Source organism: Schizophyllum commune, assembly GCF_000143185.2.
Source record: "Schizophyllum commune H4-8 unplaced genomic scaffold SCHCOscaffold_2, whole genome shotgun sequence".
In the NCBI taxonomy this organism is placed as follows: Eukaryota; Fungi; Basidiomycota; class Agaricomycetes; order Agaricales; family Schizophyllaceae; genus Schizophyllum; species Schizophyllum commune.
The window spans coordinates 2,709,528-2,732,224 of NW_026089539.1; the positions used below are offsets into that span (position 1 = coordinate 2,709,528).

Here is a 22,697-nt window from a genome sequence, read left to right on the forward strand (position 1 = left end):
CGTTGGCGACGATGATGGGGGTTGAGGAGAAGGGACGAGGAAGAACACGCGGATTTTGCGAGGATCTCGGCGCCGACTGGAGACAACGGCCCACCCGCCACGCTCGCCCGGAGACGAGCCTTCTGACTTCCCAGATTCAAAGTCGACGCCCAACCAGATTACCTAATGCGGTCTAAGCTCGGTCCGCTCGCTCCTCATCCTTTCTGCGCAAACCACGCAGCAAACTCGCCACAAACGGGCCCAAGACAATAGCTACGCGTACGCTAGAAATATAGCTAGGCTGGTATGCTAGAATAAGGTTCCCAGTCGCCACCCCCCAATTCGAAATCGAGCAGGTTCTGGAGGGCGTTTGCAGCCACTACATGTTCATCCCGGATCCCGATGTCCTCGCTATCCCACGCAGGCGGCGGCACACTCGAGTCGCGCGTCCATTGGATCGACGTAATCGGCGCATCGTCCTCTGCTTCCTCCTCGTCCGCAGGGACAATCGGACGCATCAGGTTCGTCCGATTCCCAACATACAGGTGCGCCCCCGTCGAGATCTCCCTGTCGCCCCTGCCGCCCTGTCCGTCCGCAAATGTGATCTTTCGCTTGTCGATACGCCCCCATGACTTCTGCACGGCGCCGATGAACATGCGCCTCCCCGTGGCGCGCCTCGCATGCGCAGCCTGCGGGGCATCCGGCCTCGAGACGACCGCATTTCCAGGGTCCTCGTCGGCCACTTCCCGCCCGTAAGCCTTGCCCACGAGTACGCCCTCCAGGTCGTACATTGTTCCCCAGAAAGTCACAGGTCCACCACGACGTTGAACCACAAAAGGGCGACGGGTGGCCCGTCGGCGTGCAGGGGAATACGAACGGCTGGGCCCGTCCATATGATTCATCTCGATAGTGGCGTCCATTTCCGGCGGTGGAGAAGCATGGAGCACGGACGTGGACGCGCCATCTACCGCCCGGCTATCCATGAAGTCCTTCAAGGAGATGAAGGCCTCACCCCGGTCCCTGCAGCAAAGGTCGCACGAGCAATATTTCTCGCAGTGAGGACAGGTGAAATCGGCCTTCGGGTCGAAGTCAATGACTCCATGATACCTGACAAATGACAATGAGCACAGAGCAACAAACGCTGATATCCAGGACACCCACCGGAGGATGATGCAGCGGCTACAATAATGCTTACCGCATGCACACACCATCGCCAGCCTTGAAGTGGACCCGGCCTGTCGACACTGATGGCACAACTTTGTGTATGGGATCCCTGCCTTCATTGGCCACTTGAAGGTCTTGTAGTTGACCTTCGCGTCCGGTCCAGCCATGTCCGGAGGCGGGTGCACGCCCGCGCGTCGCTTCCGCTTCCGAGACTGGGTAGCGAGAGGGACCGACGGTGAGCGGTCGCGCGAGGAGCCGGCACGCGAGGACGCAGGGGAGCTGGGACGGGATGACACGACGGAATATCCAGGAGAGCGAGACCGTCCCCGCGCGGAACATGACGGCGCGAACGGGGCAGCGGGAACTTCTAGCAGGGCGCCGGCAACATTTTGTGGCTCCGCGCTGGTAGATGCAGGCGCGGACGGGGCAAGCCCGTGCAGGTCCTGAGATGGCGGCTCCGCAGCGAGCCCAGCGCCATGCATCCAATTGTCCACCCGACCCTGCAAATCATCTTCGAGACCATACAGTGGAGCCTCTTCCGTGCCGCCAAATGGTATGTGCAGGATATTGTAGGTAGATGGTTCCGTCGAGAAGGGGACAGGAGACGCAGCACGCGTCGGACGGCCGTGCGTACCCGTGGCGGAGAGATGATCATCGGTGACGGACAGGAAGTCGGTGTTGAAGACATCATGGGGGTCGACCACCGGTAATTCGGTCGTACTCGTCCCGGCAGCACTGACATGTGGGGAAGGCGGTGCGATAGTCTGTGGAGGGTCGGATGGCGCTATTGCAGCGATTTCATAGGAGTGTATGCTAGGCGCAGTCACGGTGAACCGAAAGCTCAAATCTTGAAGCTCGGCTGGCGTCGCGCATGTGGGCATTTGGGAGTAGTGAAGTGGCGGCGGCGTGAAATGGTCGTTGGATTGCGTCGTTGGCGATATGGAGAAGTCGTCCGGATATAGCAAGGTGAGCGCTGGATTCATCTGGTCGTCCAACGGCTCAGAGTGTGCACCGTCATCCTCAGGTGGTTGGAGGGGAGGCATGATGCCCTGAAAACCGGTATAGGACGTGGCGCTCGACTCTGCCTCGACCCTGTCTGAGGTTTCCCTCACATGTTGAGGGTTCTGACGCTCAAGTATGGGTGGGATCTCCTCGCCATTCGGCTCCTCCTTCGCGACCTTAACCCATTGCTTGTCGGATGTAGGTGGCCTGACGGTGAGATCGAATACGATAGGTTCCTCTTCCCATGCTTGCCGTAAGGCTTGCGCGTGCCGACTTTGCCTGGCGCTGTCATCCCAAGAAATATGACGAGAGTTCAATAGTACCGCTGCCCGCGACCTAAGCGATGATGTTGCGATAGGCAAGATGATGGGAGGTGGAGGTCCGACATCTTCTGGTGGGCTTGACGAGGGTAGAAGGCTTTCTACCTGCTCTGACCACTCGGATGGCCGACGCTCCGGGGAAAGGGAATGATGCGGTGATGGGGTATCCTTTGGTGTCGCGCTCAAACTTGAAAGGGTATGCTTGGGTGTCGGGTGTCGGGTTGAGCAAGAGAGTTCACGTTTATCTGCCGTCTTCTTCCGCCTCACACCACTTGTGCGTGGATTGTACGCGTCGGCGTCAGAAGGTCTTTTGCGAGGCCGCTTGGCTGGACTTCGAGCGGCCCTGGTCGGTCGGGAACCCGACGGACGGCGGCGTCGATCTAAGGTGGCGATGCCTTCCTCCTCCTCCTCCTCATCGTCAGAGCTGCTGACATCTTCGTTGAGGTTGTTGAGTGCATCCGCGAGGCTGTCGAACGTTCGGCGCGTTGACGCTGCACGAGGCGCGCGAAGCGGAGCGGGTGAAGAGAGGCGCATACGCTCGGGTGGCGGCGACATGACTGTGTCTATGATCAGGTCGAAGATTGAGTCATGGCTCTCCCTCGCAGTAGATACGGAAGCAGCGCGCGAGCGAGTTGGCGTCGTTACTCGCGAGGAGCTACTCGAGGACGTGATATCGATTACCTCTGGTGATGGTGCTGGTCGCTGGCGCAAGCCTGAAGAGGTGGAGGGCTCGTAGTCATCTCGCGACACGCCAGCTGGGAAGGAAGGAACAGCGACATAGTCCAATGTCATGCGAGCGCGCTTGCGAGTGCGTCCCTCTGCGAGTCCGCCAGCAGGCTTGCGCTTGGACGGTAGAGGTATTCGCGGCGCACGGTGGATTACGACAGTTCCAGGCGAAATATTGCCGTTGAGGACTAAAGGGGCTTCACGCGGCGCAGGGGTCGATCTTGAGCTACTAGCCACTGTCAGAGGTGTAGTTTCCCCAGAAGATGAGATAGAAAAGAGATCGTGGACGGAGCGTGGTCCTCGCTCCTTCGGCACTGACGGTGGGTTTATTGTGCCATCTGGGCCGCAGTCGTCCGTCGTGGGTGTCGACGAGAACGGTGGATGCTGCGCCAGCTATGAAGCGCTCAGTAAAGCAATATCAGAGGAGGTCATATAGCTATCTACCTTCTTGGAAACATGGTTAAGCCCCATACTGACAAGGGTAGAGTCATTGGAGATGTCACGGGATGTTGAGGCCTGCAAGCGGTTGTGAGTCGCCTGCTACAGGTACCATGAGACGATCTCCATCGACGTACACTTGGGAAAGGTATTTCGGGGCTATTGTGGGCGGATTGGTACAAGAGAAACTATAGGCGCCGATCCATCAGAGTGCGACACGGCATGATCGACGCGCCCCGACACGCACCTCCTCGCATTCGTCGATGTCATCCTCCCCGGCAGCGTCCGCCTCACTATCATCGCTCCCGTCTGCATCTGCACTGTAGATGGAGATGTGATCGGCCTCGCGACTAGAGCCTTGTGGCAGGGGGAATGACGGCATAACGCGGCGTGACAGCCGCTGGTGGGAGCGCGTCGAGAGGGGATGGGTGGTTCGTTGGTGGCGTCCGGTGCTGGAGGGGCAGTAGGAGCACGTTTGACGCGTCCAGTGGGTGCAGATGAGTTGTTTGGCCGGTGGTGGGCTCTAGGGACTTGATGGTAGACAATACTTCTCCCAGGATCGAGACTCCCGTGACATGGAAAGCAATCAAGAAGGGGCGCAGTTTGGCGACTCCAGCTACGCGTCGAGAGTACAGAAAGTGATCAGAAGAGCAAGCCCAGCAAGGGATTCCGAGGAAGACGCCCAGAATCCAGTCAAAAGACAAGTCTGTTCGTGACTGTGTTGGTATGTGTTGAGTGCTTGCTGGAGGAAGCCGACATCACACCCGGACCGACACCGGCGCCTGGCCGGACCCCTCATCATCACTCTCGTCAGGCGCCCACCCGTCACGCTCACCCCACGATGAAGCTGCTCGCCTTCCTTGCTGCGCTCCCCCTCATCAGCGCCTTTCAGACCGAACAAGTCCCCCTGAACGACCCAGCAGTCATGGCCACCGACGACTACACTCCCCAGCTCGCCCAGGGCGGTCCCTCTCTCGCCGACCTTCTCACCATCACCCCATCCGTCTCCATATTCTACTCCTATGCGCGCGAGCTCCAGCTCAGCGCCATGTTTGCGGACCCGTCTCGCCAACTCACCCTCTTTGCGCCTACCAACAAGGCTGTCGTGAGCCTGCCTCGGAAGCCGTGCGTCTTCCGTCTCAGCTGGATGGTTAGGATGCTAATGAGCCCTCATAGACACGAAGATCCCAAGATCAAAGAGGGAGTGATCACAGAGCAGGAGTACGACACCCGCTCAAAGCACAACATCGAGCGCTGGGTTGAGGCCCATATCATACCCGTCAGTGTCGCACGAATCCCTGCCTGACGCGACTGACATCCTGCAGACAGCCGACCTTGCTCTCACTCCTGGCAAGACCGTTGAGACCATGCTCTCCGGCAAGTCCATCACCTTCGAGAAGCTCGAGCAGCCAGGGAATGAGGACTGGCAGCGAGTGTCCCTGGAGGACGACGTCAAGGTCATCGAGAAGAAGCAGGTGCGTCTTCTGCTATCTTGTTTTTGCATCTCACCAACGCGCATGCAGGGTTCCAATGGTATCCTATACATGATCGACGGCACAGTATCGCCCAATTAGGGCGCGCCCTTGACCTCTTACTTTTCCTCTTCGCCCTTGTATCATCAAGCTATCGCTGTACAGTAGATCTCTCTTCATATAGGATATCCAACAATAATATTCCGACGATGGTATGGTTCATTACAATGAATGCGATGCGGTGCTATGATACAGAGTAAATGCGAAACTCAAATCTTCATGCCATTGCCATCGTCCTCGTCGGACGTGACAGTTCCCTCCTGAAGATTCAACTGTATGCTAGGTCAGCCACACGAACTATCCCCCAGAGACGAAGGGACGTACCTTCGGGAACTCAGCCCTCTCCTCCAGCATCGACTCGCCCCAGCTGAGCAGCTTGAGCAGGCCGACAAGCTTAACCTCCTTGCCTTGGCTCAAGCTCTCAAGGATGGCAGCATTCACCTCACCAGCAGTCTTCTGACGCTGGCCAGAGGAAAGCAACTCCGAGACGGCAGGAGGTGCCGCCGGCGACGACTCGAAGGCCAGTAACGTCATAGTCTTCTCGAGGTCGGCGAGGAACTCAGGGTTCTCCTCGCCGCGAGGCGCCAGCTCATTCTGCGCAAACTGCAGCGCCTCGTCAATGCGGTTGTCGCGGATGAGCTCAATCAGGCGTTGCTGTTGAAGGTGGAAGTAAAGGGCGGGATTCGTATCTAAGATCTGGGGGTGAGGTTAGTGATCGAAGAGCATAGACAGCATAGGGGGATGAGAAGATCATATTGAAGACTGAAGTTTTGGTGTAAAGAGTATCATCACCGACCCGAAGGGTCTGAGCGTGGTGCATGAAGGTTGTAATCCTTTGAACGTAGTCAGATATGGTACGTACATCAGGATTGAGGTCATTGACGCGCGTGATCGCGTCCTCCACGTCGCCGCGCTGCAGCGCCTCGCGTATGTTCATCCTGTTCTCGATGCTGTCGAAGTCCACTGGCGCAGCGAGGCTGGCCTCCTGGCTGAACTCCACCGCCGCGGACTTGTAACCCTCAATGACGAGGTAGTCCATGATGAGGCGGTTCAGGTCACTGGGGATGACATGTCAGTATCAAGCGCGAGATGGCCATGATTGATGGGTAGATGGATCAGATAATACATGCAATTTTTGGTCTCAGCATCGTTGTTCAGCGAGATTCCCATTTATTTTTCTCATCTTGTCGAGGGGGAGGTATTGTGGCTGGAAGGAAGTACTCACTCTTTCGTGACCTGCACTTCGTGTAAGCGCCTATCCCACTCCTCCTTGCGTATCGAGATTCGTGAAGCCTGGGCGAAGATCAGCAAGGTAACATCGTGGCAGACGCGTCGAGCTACGAACCATGAAGGAAATTTTTGAACGGGTAGCTCGTTTTATTCGCTTGATGGGTCACTTGAGGGCAGGCTTTTGACACGATCACGTGTATTCACGGTTGAACTTCAGGATGCACTATCTTACCGACTATGGCTCGGTCGATTGGCTTGAAGATACCTCACCGACGTGTTCATTGCAGTAACATTGTTGTGACCCTGCAGCAAGCGCGGAAGTCACCTTCAGTTGGATTTCATCCCACAATGAGCCTATCCGATCGCTTCCCTAAAGTTGCTTGATGACCGAGTTCAGAGCGGATACGCCACATTGTTTGGCAGGTATGCTGTCACTCCCCGATGCCCTCCTATAAAGAAGGACGACTGGGTGGCGGTGTCGCGCTATACGTTTTTCATTCCGCCCCTCATCTTCAATACCTTTCACGCCTTCATCATGGGCAAGTCCGATGCCTCAGTCGTCGAGTGCGCGCATCCTCTCCCATAATCTATGTATTGTGACAAGACCATGCCCAGAGAGTTCCACTCTTTAGTTAACATGACGCCGAATGAGTTGAAGGAATGGCTTGAGACCGACGAGTCAACGCAATGCGGCCAGATCAAGGGCGATGGCTACCCCACTACGATCTCTTCCATCGCAACCCTCTTCGCTAACCTCGCCTTTCGTAGTTCTGGGGAATCAGTGGGGCACGAGAGCGGGCGGAAAATAGTCGCGATTTTGGAGAAGAGTCCCGAGAAGGATGTCGACCAGTACGACGAGGAAGACCTCGCCCACATGCGTAAAGTCGTAGCTTACTGCAAGCGCCACTTGGCGCAAGAGGAACCAAAGGCGCAGGCGGACTCGGATAGCAAGGCCTACAAGTGAGTCTGCCCGGTTTGCGAAGCTCGGCTGCTCACACGGGCATAGGAGCCTGAAGAATTGGGGGCATGACGCGCAAAAGGCGTAGAGTGGACAGAGAAGTACATGTATACATTGCAGCAGCTCATGCCTTCGACACAGTACCCCCAGACCTGATGAGATCGAAGAACTTGTCCTTTTCGACGGCAGCTGTGTACGGTTTAAGTAGGGATCAGGTCACGCGTTGAAGGTACTTACCATCCTTGCCCCGTCCGATGATGTTGTCCTTGTTTTTGGCTTTCGTCTTCCCCTTCGCCGGGATCGGCTCCGCGGGCGCTGCTAACGTCTGCTTGCCCGTCCCGCGTTGCGCCTTTTTCTGTTCCGTGACAGCTTCTGATTGCGCTTGAGCCTGTTGTATGGCGTTGAACAGCTTTACGACTGGAGGGGGCACCTCAGTATTTTGCTTGGGACAGACGTACGCATACGTACCTCCGCGCTGGGCGACTTTGCGCAATGCGCGCTCCCCCTCCGCTCCCCATCCACCTATCACGTCGGAGATGTGGTTCTTGTCCTCCTTCTCCTTCCGTTCGAAGAGCAGGGCCTTCTTGGCGCGTTGTTCCAGTTTTTCGTCATTCTTCTTGCGCGCCACAGACGGTTTGAGCGAGAGAGGAAGAGTGGATGGTGTCTCCGTGTCTAGCAAGGACTGCAGAGTCGCACCAAATGCGGCTGGCCCAGTCGCGCGGATCTTTCGTTTCGAGGTTTGACGAGATTTCTGGCGCTTGATGTCCTCGATCTCGTCTGCAGTATCAGGCTCGTCAGAGCCAGAGTCGGCGTCGCTCCCATCGGAGTTTGAGGGTGCTTCATATCCCTCTTCCCCCTCCGAGGCAGAGAGTGCGACCTCAGTGTCCTCCGTGAGTTTTCGGCGCTTCTGCGCTGGCTGAGGCGAGGACGGCATGGGGGAAAACAAGGTGCGATGAGCCGCTTTGATCGTCCCGACGGGGAAGTCGGCGGCCCGCGTGGGTGGAGGCAAACTCCTGGACGACGATCACGAACGGCCGTGTCGCCGCCGAACGCGGCTTCCTCCTCCCGCTCATCGTCGGGGAGCTCAGCGCACGCCATGGCCTCCACGTCGTCGGAAGAGAAGAAGGCAGAGCCTGATCTCCACCCCCTCTACCCGACCACCGGCCAAATCACCCTCCATCTCTCCTCGCATGCGGGCCTCACGCACGAGCAGAAGCAGGAGCTCGTCACTCACTGCCTGATGCGCGCCTGTATCTTTGGAGATCTCCAGATCTTGCAGTTTCTGCTCACAGACCCGCATGCGCGCGCGCATGTCGACGTTGCAGCGCGCGACGACGAGGGCATCGGCCTCGTGAGCACCACCATCCACGGATTTGGCTCGGATTCGGAGCGCGAGGTGGAACGGGAAGAGTGTGTGCGCTTTCTTGTCGGGCAAGGGGCAGATTTGAGTGCAGACAACGGTGTGTTATGTATACCGTCCGTCCCAATACGCGTACTGACAGTCGCCCGCAGTCGGTTGGACACCTCTTCACCATGCCGCGTTGCTCTCTCCGCCTACCCTTATATCCTTCCTGATGACCCATGGTTGCTCTCCGTTTGCGAAGACGCGGAGGAATCTCACGCCGCTTGACATCGTCACCGCGCATACCGTTATGCCGGGCCGGGAAGATGTCGCCACTCTGCTCGAGCAGGCCATGCGTGGTGAGGGATGGGAGGGTGGACGCATGGAAGAACGCCGACGGTCACTCGATGCCCATATGAAGCGCCGACAAGTGCAGCTCGATATCCGCACCGACATCGGCAAGCTTCTCGACCTTAATCCCAAGTGGTGGGGGCCACAGAATGATCTCGAGTACTCCTCATCCGAATCGGACGACGAAGACGAGGAGGAAGAGAGTCTATACGTACGTAGCCCACGATTGCATGATTTGCCTTCATCTCAGGCTGCCGTCGCAGACACCACCGGCGGATTATGCTTCCATGCTCGTTTTCTCCCCGGACCACCTGCCGCAAATCTTTGATTCCCTCATTACCAACTTCCCTGTGACATTGCGGAACTCGCAGCCCGCGAATACCCTATACCTCCTGGCCAGATTTGCGTGCCTAACGTGCGACCATACCTGGCTAGAAGACCTTATAATAGGCGCCACCGACACTATTGAGGATAGCGTCTTTGTGAGTGCTTCCTGAGCCTAAGAACGCGACTATGGCTCGACTAAACATGGGTCAGAATCACGGCGAAGAGATCACTACACTGGTCTTCTGGCTGTACAACCTGACCGTCTGGTTGCACCTTATGGAGTGCGACAAAGCGATCAGTGAGGCGTGTGAGATGCTGGGCTCCTTCGAGATCATCGAGGAAGTTATCAACTCCGTCTTTGGTATGTCGGTCCTGACAATTATCTCACTGAGTTGGCTCACCTCTCGTCCAAGTCTTCATCATTCGCTTCGCCGAGCGCAAGATCGACGAGCTCATGGATGCTGCATTGCTCGACCACTCACCGCTTGCCTCGGAGTTCGAGTCTGTGCAGTTCGAGTCGGACCAGTGGTCTTTCTTCCGCTCTTTTGGCTCGAAGAAGAGGGGCGCTCCCAACAACGTGCACTCGAGTGCATCGTCCATTCGCAGCAACGGTCCTTCCGCTCCGCCCAGTCCGCGCCAGCCACCGATGTCCCCCACCTCTGCCACGACAACACTCACGCCGTCGTCTTCACGAGGATTCCAGTCGCTGCGTCAAACCATTGGACGTGGTCGAGCCAACTCGAGTACCCCGTTGCACTTGCTCTTTGCCGAGAGCCAGTCGACGCCGACGCCAGAGTCGATCACCGCTTTCCTCACCGCGCTGCACACATTACTGGTATTGTCCGGCGTGAACCCAGCGCTTACGACGCAGCTCTGGTCACAGATCATGTACTGGACGTCATGTACGTTTCCTTTTCTGAAGTTAAGTTTCTTTTCCCTTACACGCATCTTCAGGCGAGGTCTTCAATCGGATTATCACACGAAAGAAGTATCTGTGCAGGTCCCGCGCAGTGCAGATGGGCATGAACATCAGTGTCATTGAGGAGTGGGTCGGGCAAATGGGCCTTCCGCGTGGCGTTCAATCGCACTTTGCGCCGGTGCGAGATCTGCTCAACTGGCTTCAGGTACGTCGCATGCATAGCGCTATCCCTTTTCGGCAGCTCACAGGACCTAGTGCTTGTCTTCCATAACGGAGTTCCCGAACCTCATCGCCACCATACAAACGTTGAAGGCCATCAATCCTCTGCAAATGCGACGAGCAGTACGAGACTACAAGTACGAAGTCAACGAAGGCCACATGACGGACGAATGTATACAATATTTGACCCAGCTGCAGAAGGACTGGGAGCGACATAGGGTGAAGCTCGGCGTCGAGGCACTACGCAAGGAGGTGCGTTCATTCCTTATAACGGACTACTATGTGCTGAATTGCGTAGCAAATGAACGCACGCGACGGCGATGACAGCGTGTCTCTTCAGGACACCGATTCGGCGAGTATATCTAGCATGTCCATCAACAACCCTTCGGACGACATCGCGTCCGCTCAACAATATCTGGATATGCTCTTTGACCGCAGTCAGGATAAGACGATCTGGGAGCCAGCCAAGCCGCCGCAGGCGCTCGGCGAGCTTCTCGACTCGCGCTACATGCTGCCTCTCCTGCTTCCTTCGGACCCCCGACTACTCGCTGCTCAGACGAACAAGCTTCCGTTCCTCGACGACAAGAAGAGCAGTCTCCCGGAATCGCGGAGTGCGAGCAGGGCCAGTACGTCGAGTCGCGGGTCTATGTCATGGGCAAAGCGTCACCGCAAAGTCCGTGAACTGCCTGTTGGTTCGCTGCAGTTCGTGGATGGCGCCGTGTCTGCGTCGCGATGGACGCGAGCCCCGCCACCTGTGGAGGATGTGGAGGAGGACGAGGACAGCGACAACGAAGACGCCCAGTCGAGCGTCTCTGCAGATCAGACGCTGCGCATTGACACGCACATAACGCCCCTGACACGGAAACCGTCTGCGCGGAAAGGGAGGGTGAGCGCGGTGGCCGAGGAACCAGGTACCCCTACGCGTCGCTGAGCCCTAGTTATGCGGACGGCGCTTCATGATACCTTATACATTGCAGTGGAAGTCGCGCAAGTATACCAGACAGACATCTACCTACTTTAGATAATTACATTGCAAGTCCCCGGTGCTATCATCACATTGCTGCGCATGTACAGTATTGTTATCCTCCACATCGAATGTCTCATTGCACTGGACGGAAGAGCAGGCGAGAGATTGTCGGGACAAACACGTGAATTTATGCCATTGTACCTGCGCGCGTGGTGGGTGACATCAGTGATTATCGTCGCGCGTTGTCTCCGCTTCCACCAGGCAACGACCAGCACCCTGTTGCTCGTCCCCTCCGTTGATCCTTATCCCCAGCGCTGAACGAAGTCGTGCAGCCTACCCCTAAACTCCCTTTCTGACTTGCTGCCCTCCACACAGCCACTCTGGAAGCTTGAAGTCTCGAGATGATCAACACACCAATAAGCGCTGCGCGCGTTCTGAACGAGGTGGCCTCGCCGGCGGACACGCGCAACGGCGGGAACGACAGTGGTCAAGCTGGCCTACGCACCGATCCTCAGAGTCTGGCTCGTAGTTCTGTGCCACCCGCGGACGTGGACGTCCTAGCAGGAAACTTGGATCGCCTATCCTTGCAAGCTTCAGAGGGTGCGTGCTGATCCTTGTGAGCCGGTTTCGTAGCTAACCTGCAAGCAACTTAGATCTGGTATACAATTTACTGTTGTCCCTACCACGGAATCGACTAGCATCGTTACAACGTCGTATCCTACCCTTGCTCCAATTCGATCTAGTCGCGGTATGTACTTGGCCCTGCTTGCAACTGTAACTGCGTGCTCAATAGTCACCTAGTCTCTTCCAACCGAGATCGCTCTGCAAATATTCGCACTCCTTCCCGCTGAGGCGCTCGACAGTTGCTCTCGCGTCTCTCGTCGATGGCGCGCTCTAGCCTGCGACCAGACGATCTGGAAGAACCTTTGCGACGAGCGTGACTGGAAATGGTGCACACCTACAACAAACGAGATACCACCACAGCGCTGTGTGGAACAAGATGACGAGGGCATGGGCGACGAGGAAGACGAGGGCGCCGTCGCGCATGAAAGTGTAGGAAGCGCAGTGGATACGAGCGTAGTCGCCGAACGCAGTTATCTCGAGCTTGACTCCGGATACGTGTCATTTTCGACTGGAGACATAGCGTCCACCCGGATTGCAGGCGACCCCAACGACGGTTCTAGCAACAGAACCCGTACAGATAATCCACCGTCTACGCCACCCGTAGCCTCATTCCAGCCTACCCACTTGGCATGCGCTCCCCCATCCCTAGCGCCCGATTACAGACTACTTCATCGCACTCACACGAAGCTCATCAAGCGCTTCAGAGCTGGCTCTTACCGCCGAACCGTCCTCCAGGGTCCTCAAGGCCACTCTAACACTATCTACTGTCTCCAACTTCACACTTACCCGGCTACCAGCTCGATAGGCAGTCGACAGGTCCTCTTCACCGGCTCACGAGACCGCACGGTGCGAGAATGGGACCTTGCTTCTGGGTCCGTCACTCGTGTCATCAGCGGTGTGCACACCTCATCCGTTCTATCTCTTTGCGTCCGCGAAGTGAAAGTCGATGGACAATCCATCACGTACCTGGCTACTGCTGGCAGTGACTGTCGCGTAGCGCTCTACAACCTGTCGGAGGACCGTGATGTATGTCAGATACAGGATCACGAAGACAGCGTCCTCTGCGTGCGCTTCGATGACAAGAGACTGGTGACATGCTCGAAAGGTCCGTCCCTTACCCTGCTCAAGTATAGTAGTACTCATCCACCCGCAGATCATACAATTCGAACGTACAGCTTTCCTGACCTACAACCTCTATATACCCTTCTCGACCATCGTGCCGCCGTGAACGCCGTAGCACTCTGTGGCAACCTCATTGTCTCTGGCTCCGGCGACCGCTCGGTCAGAGTACGTCCTGTTGCATGATTGCCTGAATATTTCTAACGGCTTTGTGAAGCTATGGAACGCGGAGTCCGGGCAGCTGCTGCGGACCTTCGAGAACCACCATCACCGCGGGTCTGTCAACTGTCTTCTCGACCGCATGTAATCACTGACTTTCAGGACAGAATCGCGTCAATCGACTTCAAGCTTCCTTACGTGCTGTCCGGGTCCTCCGACAAACACCTGAGGTTGTTCGACGTCTTGAACGCATCGGGTTGGTCGACGTGCCCCCCGGAACCCGCGGGCACATCGCTGACAGCCGAGACGCCTGGGATCCCATCGCCCGATACGCCCACCACCACGTCCATGCGTCAGGTCGCTTGCCCTACGTGCGGCGCGACGGTGGCTCTGCGCGGAGGTCAACATGACGATCTTGTGCGAAGTGTTGCGCTTGGCAGCGAATTTGTGGTGAGCGGGAGCTATGACTTGACTATCAAGGTGCGCGATGACCCCAGCGTCGTCCTAAACAGGGTGCTAACTCCCCACCAGGTCTGGGAAAGAGCCACGGGCACGCTCGTGGCCGACCTCAAGGGTGGTCACACCGGACGTATATTCTGCGTCGCTTTCGATCCCACCAAGGTATTTATGACATCGTCCTTCACCGGATCGGGAGCTGATTTGCGACTTGGCGTAGATCGTGTCATGCGGGGAAGATCAGGTGCGTATCGACCTGCCCCATTTGGAAGTTCATTATACTGATTTTGCTCCCGAAGCGGATATGCATCTGGAATTTCTCCCACGGCATCGATACGAGCTTCATACAAATTTAAACCGTGGAATTACTGCTGTGTGCTCTTAGAACCTCCATAAATAACGCTTTTGTTGCTTAGATGAACAAGGTCACACTCTGTTGGGCTGAGATATAGGGTACGACTTACCGCAAACCGATAGCTTGAAACAGTTGCTCGAGGCGCCGGCGATGTCAGTATACCAGACAGTGAGAATAGGGCTTGGTACCACACTCGCACGCGAGTGTTAGCTGGTGCAGGCTTTTGGGGTGTGATCGTCGCTTGAAGTCATCAGGTGAGGACGATACAGACAGACTGAACACCATTTAGCGCGATCCTCAACCCAGTTTCAGGATTGTCCGGAATTCTGCGTCATTCCGCCCTATGAGATCATGTCGCAGGCCTCTCTCGTATCGTCCAAGTCAGCCTATGCCAGCCACGACACGGGTATATAAGGACCAACGCAGACCGCTCAAAACATCAGCTCACCACTCGACAACTCAGCAACTTCAGCTTCTTTCCCACCCAACTTTCAATCAATTAACATGTCTGCCTCTGGTGAGTCGCTCGGTTGGCTGCGACGAAGTGCCCGCTCATCGTTTTTTTCAGAGGGAAAGAACTCCAACCGTGTTGCCGGCGGCCTCAAGGCTACCCTCCACAACCCCACCATCGGCGAGGACACCAAGCAGAGCGCCGCTCAGCGCCTCGAGGAGATGGGCGTTGACGCCGACTCCAAGGCCCCGTCCTCGCAGCCCGCCACCTCGGGCCAGGAGCACCACAACCAGCGCATGGGCGGCTTCAAGGCCACCCTCCACAGTGAGCTACTTTGTTCTCTTTTCTCTACGCCGTTTAACACGCCGCAGACGACAACGTCTCCGAGGAGGCCAAGTCCCACGCCCGTGACGTCCTCCAGGAGAACAACGTCGACTTCCAGGAGTAGATGCGCAGTATACGCGCCATTGTAGCGAACTCATGTATTTGTATCCGTAAATGAACGAGGTTGAGAGAATTGATGAGCGAGAAGAGTGGCTATTATACATGATGTGGTTGAACATAAGTTACATGTCAAGAGCAGTGGCTTGCAAGCGTGCTCAGTTGGCCGAGGCCGAATTCGCCACGCGTTGAGCGGTGCGGGCACGCCCGCTTTGGAGACTGTTGGAGTTTAGTTGCAGTTTTCCGATGCGGTAACGGCAGACGTACGCTGTTCGCCCGTACATGGTGAAAATACCTCCAGCTACAAGGGACTCCATGAGAACCCAAATGCCGAACGACTGGACAGGGTATCAGTGAGCGGTTTACTTCGTCCATTGACTGGCACGGACCTTAGAACGGCCGACGAAGGCATTGGCCCAGGTAGAGGTCAGGCTGTGGCCGAACATATCGATGAAATGGGAAGCGATGGGTGTCTGCGCGACAGGCGTTTGCAGGACGAGGTCAAGTGTGGGTGCACACATCCGTCTCACATTGAGGCCTCAATAAATATATTTCCCCGCCCCCACCCCCCATTCCCGCCTCCGTCCGAAGTTGGGAGGAAATTCGTCTTGCGTGAGACCCAGTCAAATCTCGCCCTGGCGTGGGCGTCAAAGGACTTGATGGCCATTTTCCAGAATATAGTCGAGGCCTTGCACTCAATCGGCGAGCGGCGGGACGCCTCGGATGCCATTGATATTCGCCCACACGCATGATGGACATTCACGCAGGGTGCATGTACGCATCGTTGCTGGAGAGCAAAGTCGGCTGTGCACGCTGCTCTTTGGGCGCCTATCGAGGTAGAGGCGGAGTGGGCGCCGGCGTTATGTAACGGCTAGTTCTCACGTGGGTGCGATGTTGGACGGCCGTTGCCGTACCCCCTGCCCACGTCAACGTCGACCATGTCGAACACGGATGTGCCGCCCGAGGCGCGCAACAGACTGGTCGGCGGACTTGCTGGTGTAGGAAGCGGTAAGAAACTCTACGTGTTCGTATCTCGCTCCATACTGAACGAACCTTGTCTCCTCCAGGTCTGACGAAGGCAAGTTTGTGAAGCGAGCACGTTGCCACTAATGTTGCTGACATATTGCATGCCAGGTTGCTGTTGGGCATGGGTATGTGCCACAAAAGACGGTAGGCATTTCGATCTGTAAGTTCACTACAGGCGGCTGACGAGTGATACAGCAGATAGAGTGAATTATCTGATAACTTGCACTCTCGTCCTGCAGGTTCGATACCATCAAGACGCGCGTACAAGTCGGGCATTATAATAGCGCTTGGGAGGCTTTGCTCAAGACAGTAAAGAATGAAGGCGTACTTGCGCTGTACAAGGGCGCGTCTCCGCCTGCGGTCGGGTGGTCTATCATTGACTCCGTGTTGATGGGTAGTTTGCACGTGTACCGTCTTCACCTGCGCGATGCCGGCTTTTCTGAACCTACACCGGGGTCTGGTATCCCGCGCCTGACACTCTTCGGACATGGCCTCGCAGGCCTATTGGCCGGTACGTACGATACGCCTGAACGATTGGATTTGACGTGGTAATGTGGCTTGCAGGTACTACAAGGTAGGTTTGGCTTCCGCAGCTGCCTAGGACACAGCCCTAACGATTGTAGTACTGTCGTTGCAACGCCAATGGAGCATATCAAGGGTATGGTCCGTTACATTCTTTGAGACAGGCTCATTCAGTCGTGCAGTCAAGCTACAGCTACAGCAAGAGCGGCGCGTGGCGGACAGGCAGTTCAAGGGCCCCATCGATTGTATACGACAGATCGTGCGTATGCAGGGTATCACTGGGCTCTGGTCGGGCTTCACGGGGACAGTTGTGATGCGCACAAACTTTTTCTGGATGTTCCTGTCCGTAGAAGCTTTCATGCGCACGTTCTCGCGGTTTGAGGTGAGTTTTTTTCAGGTGCTTGTCACGGTTGAAAGCCTGCTGATGTCGAGCCCAGCAAATCAGCACGCCGACAGCAAACTTTTTGTCCGGTGGATTCGCTTCCCTTGTTTTCTGGACACTGGGTATTCCCGCGGACACTGTCAAGAAGTGCGTGCAGATTCTGTGCCTGTGGACTGGCGGTCGATCTGACTTCTCTTCTTTTCCCTGCCACATAGTCGTATGATGGCGTACCCTTACCCCGAACCATACCCCACCTCTGCTTCTGCCGCGCTCAGGCGCCCTTCCTTCCTCTCCGTGGCACGGGACATCTGGCGCAATGACGGCCCTCGAGGCTTCTACCGCGGCTTGGGTCCCTGCATCATTCGCGCCTTTCCCGTCAATGCATGCGCCCTTCTGGTGTACGAGTCCATATTGCGCGGACTTGATGCTGAGAAGGTCAGTACGGACGTGTAACTCCCGCTCTCCGTCGTGAGTGTTGACATGACGACACAGACGCGGCATTGAGCCTAGCACGGCGTAAACACTCGTGAAAGGTCGCTAGCGATCTTTGCTTGGGAAAGTGCGAAGGGAGGGCTCACACAGCCGCATGTCGCGGTTGTAGCAGCAACATAGATTGACTAACTCATCTGATTATCATCATTCAATGCGGTATCGAAATTATACAGTTACTGAATATGCTCTATGCGGAATTATGGGTTCTAGTGTAAGGTGAGGACGATGGAAACAGACGGATTATACGGGGTACGGAGGGCCGATACAGTAAAGACATGAGAGCATGTGAGAGTGGCAGATGTGACAGCGATAGTCTCGATACAATACAGTGACACTGACAGCGACGCGGGGTCGACAACTAGACCCAAACCAGTGGGCCGGAAGGATAAGCTACATGGGAGAGATCAAGAAAAGCATCGCGGGAGGGATTAAAGCCAGACGTAGGGGCGCAGTGTATGATAAATCTAGGTGGTGAGGGCGGCGTCTAGTTGTAGTTGGTGGAGTAACGGCCGGGGGGAAGGTCGCAAGGCCAGTTGCGAGAGGACACGGCAGCCTCCCAGTTGGCGGCATAACTGCGGTAGAGGTTGAGGGCGACGCGGGCGTTCTCCAACGGGTCAACATATGGCTCGGAGCACCGTAGCCCGAGCAGGCGATAGTTGAGGGTCTGCAGGCCGACCTGCTGTTGCGTGCGAAGGGTGGTGCGAAAAGGCTGCGGAGGGAGTGAGAGGGCGAATGGGAGGATAGCTCTACACGTACAAGGTAGAGGGCGGTGTCACGGGTGTCCTTAGCGGGATGTGCGACGCCGAGAACATTGAAGTCCTGCCAGAGACAGTGACCGACGACGACCTTGTTACGTAGAATGCTGCAGACGGTCTGGTACACGACTCGGATGTTCTGCGCCCGTGCTGTCGAGGGCGGATCAGCTGCGCCACAAAAGATGAGAGCGGGTGCTTCACTCACAGGAGTAGAGGTTGGCGGACTTGATGCCGGTCTTCGCCTCACGAAAATCGGTGACCGTGTGTGTCGGCGCGACATAGACGTCGAGAAGCGTGTTCCCGGCGAAGTCGACGATGGCCACTCGCGCGAGCATGTCCGTGTCTCCGCGAGGGCCTATCCCGACGCTGATACCTGCGAGAAGCACGTCAGGTGCGCCGTGATCTGCATGGGATCCGCGGGACTTACAAGAAATCGCGACGATGCGTTCTGCGGCTGGTGCCATGGCTGCTGGTCTGCTGGTCGTGCTGATCCATCTCTCATCCTGCCCCTGCCTTTATATTCGTCGCTGTCCCCGGGGACGGACGTCTGTCGAGAGCCCGGCAAGTGGCGACAGTGTCACTCGTCAATATGCCACCACGCATTGTGGCAGCGTCGCTCGGATAGATGCATAATAGATGCACGATCGACACCTGAATCACGACGCGCGCGGCCGATGCACATTGCCCCCGCTCCCCCCATGGACGCATGCACGACGGCGATCCCAAACAGCTACGGCAGGAGAAAGTGTTTTATTAACGACACTAATAATCCCTCTCACTTTGTCTTTCATTATATCCGACATTCCTCGGCTCGCTGCGTCACCTCTCCCCGAGAGCTACACACGCACACCTCCGCGTCGCAGTGCCCGGACGTGCAGTCGGTGCCACAGACTCCGCTCCCGGCCTGGCCCGGTTTCAAACGCCTTGCGCGCTGGTGCCGCCCCCCGCCGCCTCCCTCGCCGATGCTCGCTGAGCGTACGACCCAGTATTTCCTCGTCAGATAGGCCGCGCGCGCGTTGCTCAGTGAGGAGAGCGCGCGCCAGGTCCCATCGCTTCTCCTTGATGCAGAGGGATATAGCTCGCCGCCGTACTCGCGGATCGATTACGCCGTCACCCCAACGCCGAGCGTAGAACTGAAGAGCGCTCATCGCTATCGTCCCGCATCGCTTGGCCTGCTTCAAGGATCGCAAAAGGAGGAATAGAGTCGATGAGGTCGGCCGTAAAGATGGATGTAGCGATACCAGCAGCTGCGCAGCAGTATTGGCCTGATGGAACTGTCGCAACCCACGCCAGGGAAATGCGAAGGCGACAATGAGGTTGACAATGTCTATGCAGTGGCGAACGCGTGACGGGGCGAGGTCTGGACCAAGGCTCTTGAAGTAGGCAATCGCGAGCTGGACACCATGTCGGCGCCGGTCTGCCAGGATCAGCGCCTGCACAAGCCGATAGGTGTCGACGGGATGGAGGCGCGACAGGTTGTGCGGGATATACGCCGGCACGTGCTCCAGCCATTGACGCGCTTGTAGAGGCGGCGGGTCTGCCATGTCGCGTCTTTGCAGGCGTCGCCGTACGCGGAGGCGCAATGAGTCGATATGCAGAGCACGCAAGAACTCCCGCCAGATTTCCGGGGGCACCTCTGCTTGCGTGAGCGCGTCCTCGTCCGGCGGGCGCCCCGCATGCTCTTGGGCGAGCGCCCAGGCGCGCTCCCAGTAGCCTGACTTGACAAGTGCACGCACTGCAAGATGGGGGTCGACTGGTATTCCCGCGTTGCGCATGGCGCGTACAAGCCATATAACGGAGCCGAAAGCGCGCTCGCGGATGGCCTTCTGCAGCAGTATGTGCAGCGACGCGCGCGACTGGTAGAGCTTGTACGCGTCGTGGTAGTCCAGGAGGGAGGGGAGGGGGGTTCCGCGAGCACATAGGGTGTATATGTTCTCAAGGAAGGACTGCCGGTTTGTGGGAGGGGGGAGTGGGTCGAGGGAGTCTGCGTGAGTGGTGTGTTGATTACTACGACCGCCTCGACGTCGGTGGAACCGAGCAAGGGGGAGAGCAGCTGGGGGGAGGCTAGCAGAAACGTTCTCCACATCCTGCACCTCGACAGGAGGTTGTTGACCTTTACTGGGCTCGCCTCTACGCCGGGCAATGATGTGGTCCGGCAACTTGCGCGGCATTCGCCCCCGCAGTTGCGTCGTCTTCGACGTACTGCTTTGAGCATCATTAGCACGCTTCAACTCTCGCGAGATAGCTCACTCACTCGTCCCTGCCATTGCCGTGCGCTGTAGACGCCGTGCGTCGCGCGGCGGCAGTCCTATGCCAGGCGCGGCCAGCGGCGGCGCGGAAGACGGAGTGCAATGGGCTATTGGCGGAGGATACTGCGCGGGAGCACCCTGCAAGCATGCATGGGCGCGAGCTGCTGTCTCGCCTCCCAGGACTGTCCTCAATCGGTCGGGCGCGCCACGGAGCGCGACGGGCGGGAATGGAGATTTTTCCGAAAATCACAGCACGTGGCTTGTCGTGTTGGATTTGTGGCGTGGACGGCCCGATGCTCCGAGGCCATCGATTATACCAGCGCAGTAACTGCTATGCAACCGGTCTCTGCCAGTCTCCTTTGGTCGCCCGTGAAGCCCCTTGAGTGCTAATTGCCGGAACAAGCATTGCATGAACGATCGAGTACTTACACAAGATGAAGACAACAAATGAGCAGGTTATCGTGAGGCATGGAATGCATAATGACCGGTAGCGGGGTAGCAAGTGTGCATCTACAAGTCCATCATGGGGTGCGAAGGCGTGCGTCCAACGAGCCATCCAACCTTACCTACCCATCGGTCCCGTACGCCGCGCATGCCTTGCGACCACTCTCCATCCCGACCAGCAAAGTAGTCCAGTCCACGCTCCCATGAGCGCACCGCATCGCTCCCGTACATCCCTCCCTGCCGATTCACGACTTCGTCTACACCATCCACCCAAGCTGTCCACTCCTCGACCAGCCGTTGCAAGAACACCTGCGCGAGCGACGACTGAGCGAGCGGTTGCTGCGCGTACACGTGCTGCGTCAAAGCCTCGAGGAAGAGGTATGTCTCCATGGCGTGCGGCTTTTCCTTGGGCTTGCCCGGCGCAGGTGCAGCCGTATACGAGAAGTAAGGAAGATACGATGTGCACGCGGACACGAACTCGGCTACGTGCGGCCGGAGACGGTCCGTGATGTACGATTCCCGCATAGGCTGGTGTTGTTGCGGCTGGGCGAAGGGTGAGGGAGCAGAGGCACCGAAGGCGAAGGTAGGGGCGGGAGCCTGGGGGCCAGAGTACGGGTACGCTTCGCTAAGCTTCTTCGCCGCAGTGGCAAGGGTCTGCAACGCGCTCTCGAGCGTGGGTCGTGGGATCAGGTTCAGGATCGTGCGCTTGAGTTGTGGTTGTTGGGTAACGAGGGCAGTGAGCATTGGCAGAAGCGATTGCGGCGGCAGGTTTGCTGTCCGTGCATGAGTTGATTGTGCATTATGGAGCCAACAGTGAGGACTTACCCAACAGAACCCCCACGTCCACGTCATGCTCCTCCTCCCCATCGGGCGTCTTATTCTCCTTGGTCTGCGAGCGACCCGACGGCTCCGCCGGAACCATCCGCGCACGCTTGGCGAGACCCTTGCGAGGCCGCTCGGGTGGCGGGGAGCGGTCCATTGAGGCATCGCGCGATAGCGGACGACGGGATTGCTGCTCTTCGTCACCTTCGTGGCGGCGCTTCTGGGCGCGAGGTGTGTTGTTCATGAGTGGCGCTAGCGTTGCTTGGGTCCCAAACGGATGCGCCGCCTGCATCCCGAAGTTATGCGACGGCTGCATAGCGCTGGACCCCAGGCCGAAGCCGAAGCCAAAGGGGGAGGGTCCATGGGCAACGGAGTGCGGGTGGAAGTCCGGCGCTGGTGGCAAAACGTTGGCCATGAGGGTCGTAATAGCTCCTGTGTCGTGAACGAAGACGAAAAGTGGGAAAGACGATGCAGAAAATTAGAGCGTGGTTGGTGTGTGAAAGAGCGGTGGAGAAAGGTCCATCCGTATTTGGCATCGCGACTAGCGACGGTCACAACACATGATTTACGCGTGGCGTCGCCCATCAGCGCCATCAGCCTGCCCTAAAGCAGAGCAATAGACGTTCAAAAATTTCGCGTCCTTTGTACTCGTTCGCTGTTCTCTCCTCTTGTCTGCATCCTTGTTATCTTCCTTGACAAGGTGACCTGTACTTGGTGAGCCATCCTCTCCTCTATGGGCGATGACGAGAGTAATAAGAATCGCTACTTCGAAGCCTTCGGGCTGATGAACGTTACACTTATACCCAAATTTCCGAGCCCTTTCTGCATCGACACCGCAGCCCTCTAATCAGCTTAACAGTTTTCCTCACCATCGATGGTTCTGTAGATCTCTCTCGTGAAACTGGGCCAGCACTGCCTGCTGGAGA

General features: G+C 57.2%; 14 protein-coding genes across 14 annotated transcripts; 7 read left to right on the forward strand and 7 right to left on the reverse strand.

Annotated features, from left to right (window-relative positions):
• Nucleotides 1-128: 128 nt before the first annotated feature.
• On the reverse strand, nt 129-4,361 carry SCHCODRAFT_02612150 (uncharacterized protein). The gene is made up of 5 exons (XM_003037154.3): nt 3,877-4,361; nt 3,767-3,817; nt 3,636-3,707; nt 1,141-3,584; nt 129-1,086 (listed from the first exon to the last, which is right to left on the reverse strand). The coding sequence occupies exons 1-5, from the start codon at nt 4,009-4,011 to the stop codon at nt 276-278; spliced, it is 3,513 nt and encodes a 1,170-aa protein (XP_003037200.1). The 5' UTR covers nt 4,012-4,361; the 3' UTR covers nt 129-275.
• A 149-nt stretch (nt 4,362-4,510) lies between these two features.
• SCHCODRAFT_084117 (uncharacterized protein) lies at nt 4,511-5,298 on the forward strand. The gene is made up of 4 exons (XM_003038499.1): nt 4,511-4,754; nt 4,806-4,908; nt 4,955-5,104; nt 5,153-5,298. Exons 1-4 carry the CDS (start codon nt 4,555-4,557, stop codon nt 5,201-5,203), a joined length of 504 nt encoding a protein of 167 aa, XP_003038545.1. The 5' UTR covers nt 4,511-4,554; the 3' UTR covers nt 5,204-5,298.
• On the reverse strand, nt 4,915-6,513 carry SCHCODRAFT_02165614 (uncharacterized protein). The gene is made up of 6 exons (XM_050341961.1): nt 6,387-6,513; nt 6,024-6,219; nt 5,958-5,966; nt 5,486-5,857; nt 5,254-5,433; nt 4,915-5,068 (listed from the first exon to the last, which is right to left on the reverse strand). Exons 2-5 carry the CDS (start codon nt 6,198-6,200, stop codon nt 5,371-5,373), a joined length of 621 nt encoding a protein of 206 aa, XP_050202359.1. The 5' UTR covers nt 6,201-6,219; nt 6,387-6,513; the 3' UTR covers nt 4,915-5,068; nt 5,254-5,370.
• Nucleotides 6,514-7,028: 515 nt separating this feature from the next.
• On the forward strand, nt 7,029-7,437 carry SCHCODRAFT_01166694 (uncharacterized protein; the record flags this gene model as incomplete). The annotated part of the gene is made up of 2 exons (XM_003038498.2): nt 7,029-7,351; nt 7,398-7,437. 2 exons carry the CDS (start codon nt 7,029-7,031, stop codon nt 7,435-7,437), a joined length of 363 nt encoding a protein of 120 aa, XP_003038544.1.
• On the reverse strand, nt 7,399-8,288 carry SCHCODRAFT_02612164 (uncharacterized protein). The gene is made up of 3 exons (XM_003037152.2): nt 7,818-8,288; nt 7,587-7,766; nt 7,399-7,538 (listed from the first exon to the last, which is right to left on the reverse strand). The coding sequence occupies exons 1-3, from the start codon at nt 8,281-8,283 to the stop codon at nt 7,474-7,476; spliced, it is 711 nt and encodes a 236-aa protein (XP_003037198.1). The 5' UTR covers nt 8,284-8,288; the 3' UTR covers nt 7,399-7,473.
• Nucleotides 8,264-11,620, forward strand: SCHCODRAFT_02612165 (uncharacterized protein). Its single transcript, XM_003038497.2, has 8 exons — nt 8,264-8,809; nt 8,862-9,253; nt 9,306-9,524; nt 9,580-9,730; nt 9,783-10,271; nt 10,324-10,493; nt 10,544-10,759; nt 10,806-11,620. The coding sequence occupies exons 1-8, from the start codon at nt 8,446-8,448 to the stop codon at nt 11,436-11,438; spliced, it is 2,634 nt and encodes an 877-aa protein (XP_003038543.1). The 5' UTR covers nt 8,264-8,445; the 3' UTR covers nt 11,439-11,620.
• Nucleotides 11,621-11,707: 87 nt separating this feature from the next.
• SCHCODRAFT_02530232 (WD40 repeat-like protein) lies at nt 11,708-14,378 on the forward strand. Its single transcript, XM_050343538.1, has 9 exons — nt 11,708-12,074; nt 12,128-12,222; nt 12,276-13,203; nt 13,252-13,385; nt 13,435-13,493; nt 13,544-13,856; nt 13,908-13,997; nt 14,053-14,076; nt 14,132-14,378. The coding sequence occupies exons 1-9, from the start codon at nt 11,876-11,878 to the stop codon at nt 14,186-14,188; spliced, it is 1,899 nt and encodes a 632-aa protein (XP_050202360.1). The 5' UTR covers nt 11,708-11,875; the 3' UTR covers nt 14,189-14,378.
• Nucleotides 14,379-14,691: 313 nt separating this feature from the next.
• SCHCODRAFT_02489941 (uncharacterized protein) lies at nt 14,692-15,086 on the forward strand (the record flags this gene model as incomplete). The annotated part of the gene is made up of 2 exons (XM_003038495.1): nt 14,692-14,962; nt 15,010-15,086. 2 exons carry the CDS (start codon nt 14,692-14,694, stop codon nt 15,084-15,086), a joined length of 348 nt encoding a protein of 115 aa, XP_003038541.1.
• Nucleotides 15,087-15,098: 12 nt separating this feature from the next.
• On the reverse strand, nt 15,099-15,929 carry SCHCODRAFT_02566804 (uncharacterized protein). The gene is made up of 3 exons (XM_003037151.2): nt 15,469-15,929; nt 15,347-15,417; nt 15,099-15,298 (listed from the first exon to the last, which is right to left on the reverse strand). Exons 1-3 carry the CDS (start codon nt 15,598-15,600, stop codon nt 15,238-15,240), a joined length of 264 nt encoding a protein of 87 aa, XP_003037197.1. The 5' UTR covers nt 15,601-15,929; the 3' UTR covers nt 15,099-15,237.
• Nucleotides 15,930-15,993: 64 nt separating this feature from the next.
• SCHCODRAFT_02612174 (mitochondrial carrier) lies at nt 15,994-17,824 on the forward strand. The gene is made up of 10 exons (XM_050344518.1): nt 15,994-16,087; nt 16,147-16,157; nt 16,214-16,230; nt 16,345-16,616; nt 16,670-16,679; nt 16,729-16,763; nt 16,810-17,009; nt 17,065-17,156; nt 17,225-17,444; nt 17,502-17,824. The coding sequence occupies exons 1-10, from the start codon at nt 16,018-16,020 to the stop codon at nt 17,511-17,513; spliced, it is 939 nt and encodes a 312-aa protein (XP_050202361.1). The 5' UTR covers nt 15,994-16,017; the 3' UTR covers nt 17,514-17,824.
• A 110-nt stretch (nt 17,825-17,934) lies between these two features.
• Nucleotides 17,935-18,720, reverse strand: SCHCODRAFT_02530244 (nucleotide-binding protein FRT1; the record flags this gene model as incomplete). The annotated part of the gene is made up of 4 exons (XM_003037150.2): nt 17,935-18,210; nt 18,258-18,406; nt 18,462-18,629; nt 18,684-18,720. The coding sequence occupies 4 exons, from the start codon at nt 18,718-18,720 to the stop codon at nt 17,986-17,988; spliced, it is 579 nt and encodes a 192-aa protein (XP_003037196.1). The 3' UTR covers nt 17,935-17,985.
• Nucleotides 18,721-18,880: 160 nt separating this feature from the next.
• SCHCODRAFT_02612178 (uncharacterized protein) lies at nt 18,881-20,679 on the reverse strand. The gene is made up of 2 exons (XM_050344519.1): nt 20,511-20,679; nt 18,881-20,461 (listed from the first exon to the last, which is right to left on the reverse strand). The coding sequence occupies exon 2, from the start codon at nt 20,425-20,427 to the stop codon at nt 19,093-19,095; it is 1,335 nt and encodes a 444-aa protein (XP_050202362.1). The 5' UTR covers nt 20,428-20,461; nt 20,511-20,679; the 3' UTR covers nt 18,881-19,092.
• SCHCODRAFT_02165702 (uncharacterized protein) lies at nt 20,468-20,955 on the forward strand. The gene has a single exon (XM_050341962.1). It carries the CDS (start codon nt 20,608-20,610, stop codon nt 20,893-20,895), a length of 288 nt encoding a protein of 95 aa, XP_050202363.1. The 5' UTR covers nt 20,468-20,607; the 3' UTR covers nt 20,896-20,955.
• A 60-nt stretch (nt 20,956-21,015) lies between these two features.
• Nucleotides 21,016-22,087, reverse strand: SCHCODRAFT_02486372 (uncharacterized protein; the record flags this gene model as incomplete). The annotated part of the gene is made up of 2 exons (XM_003037149.2): nt 21,016-21,722; nt 21,775-22,087. 2 exons carry the CDS (start codon nt 22,085-22,087, stop codon nt 21,016-21,018), a joined length of 1,020 nt encoding a protein of 339 aa, XP_003037195.1.
• Nucleotides 22,088-22,697: the final 610 nt, after the last annotated feature.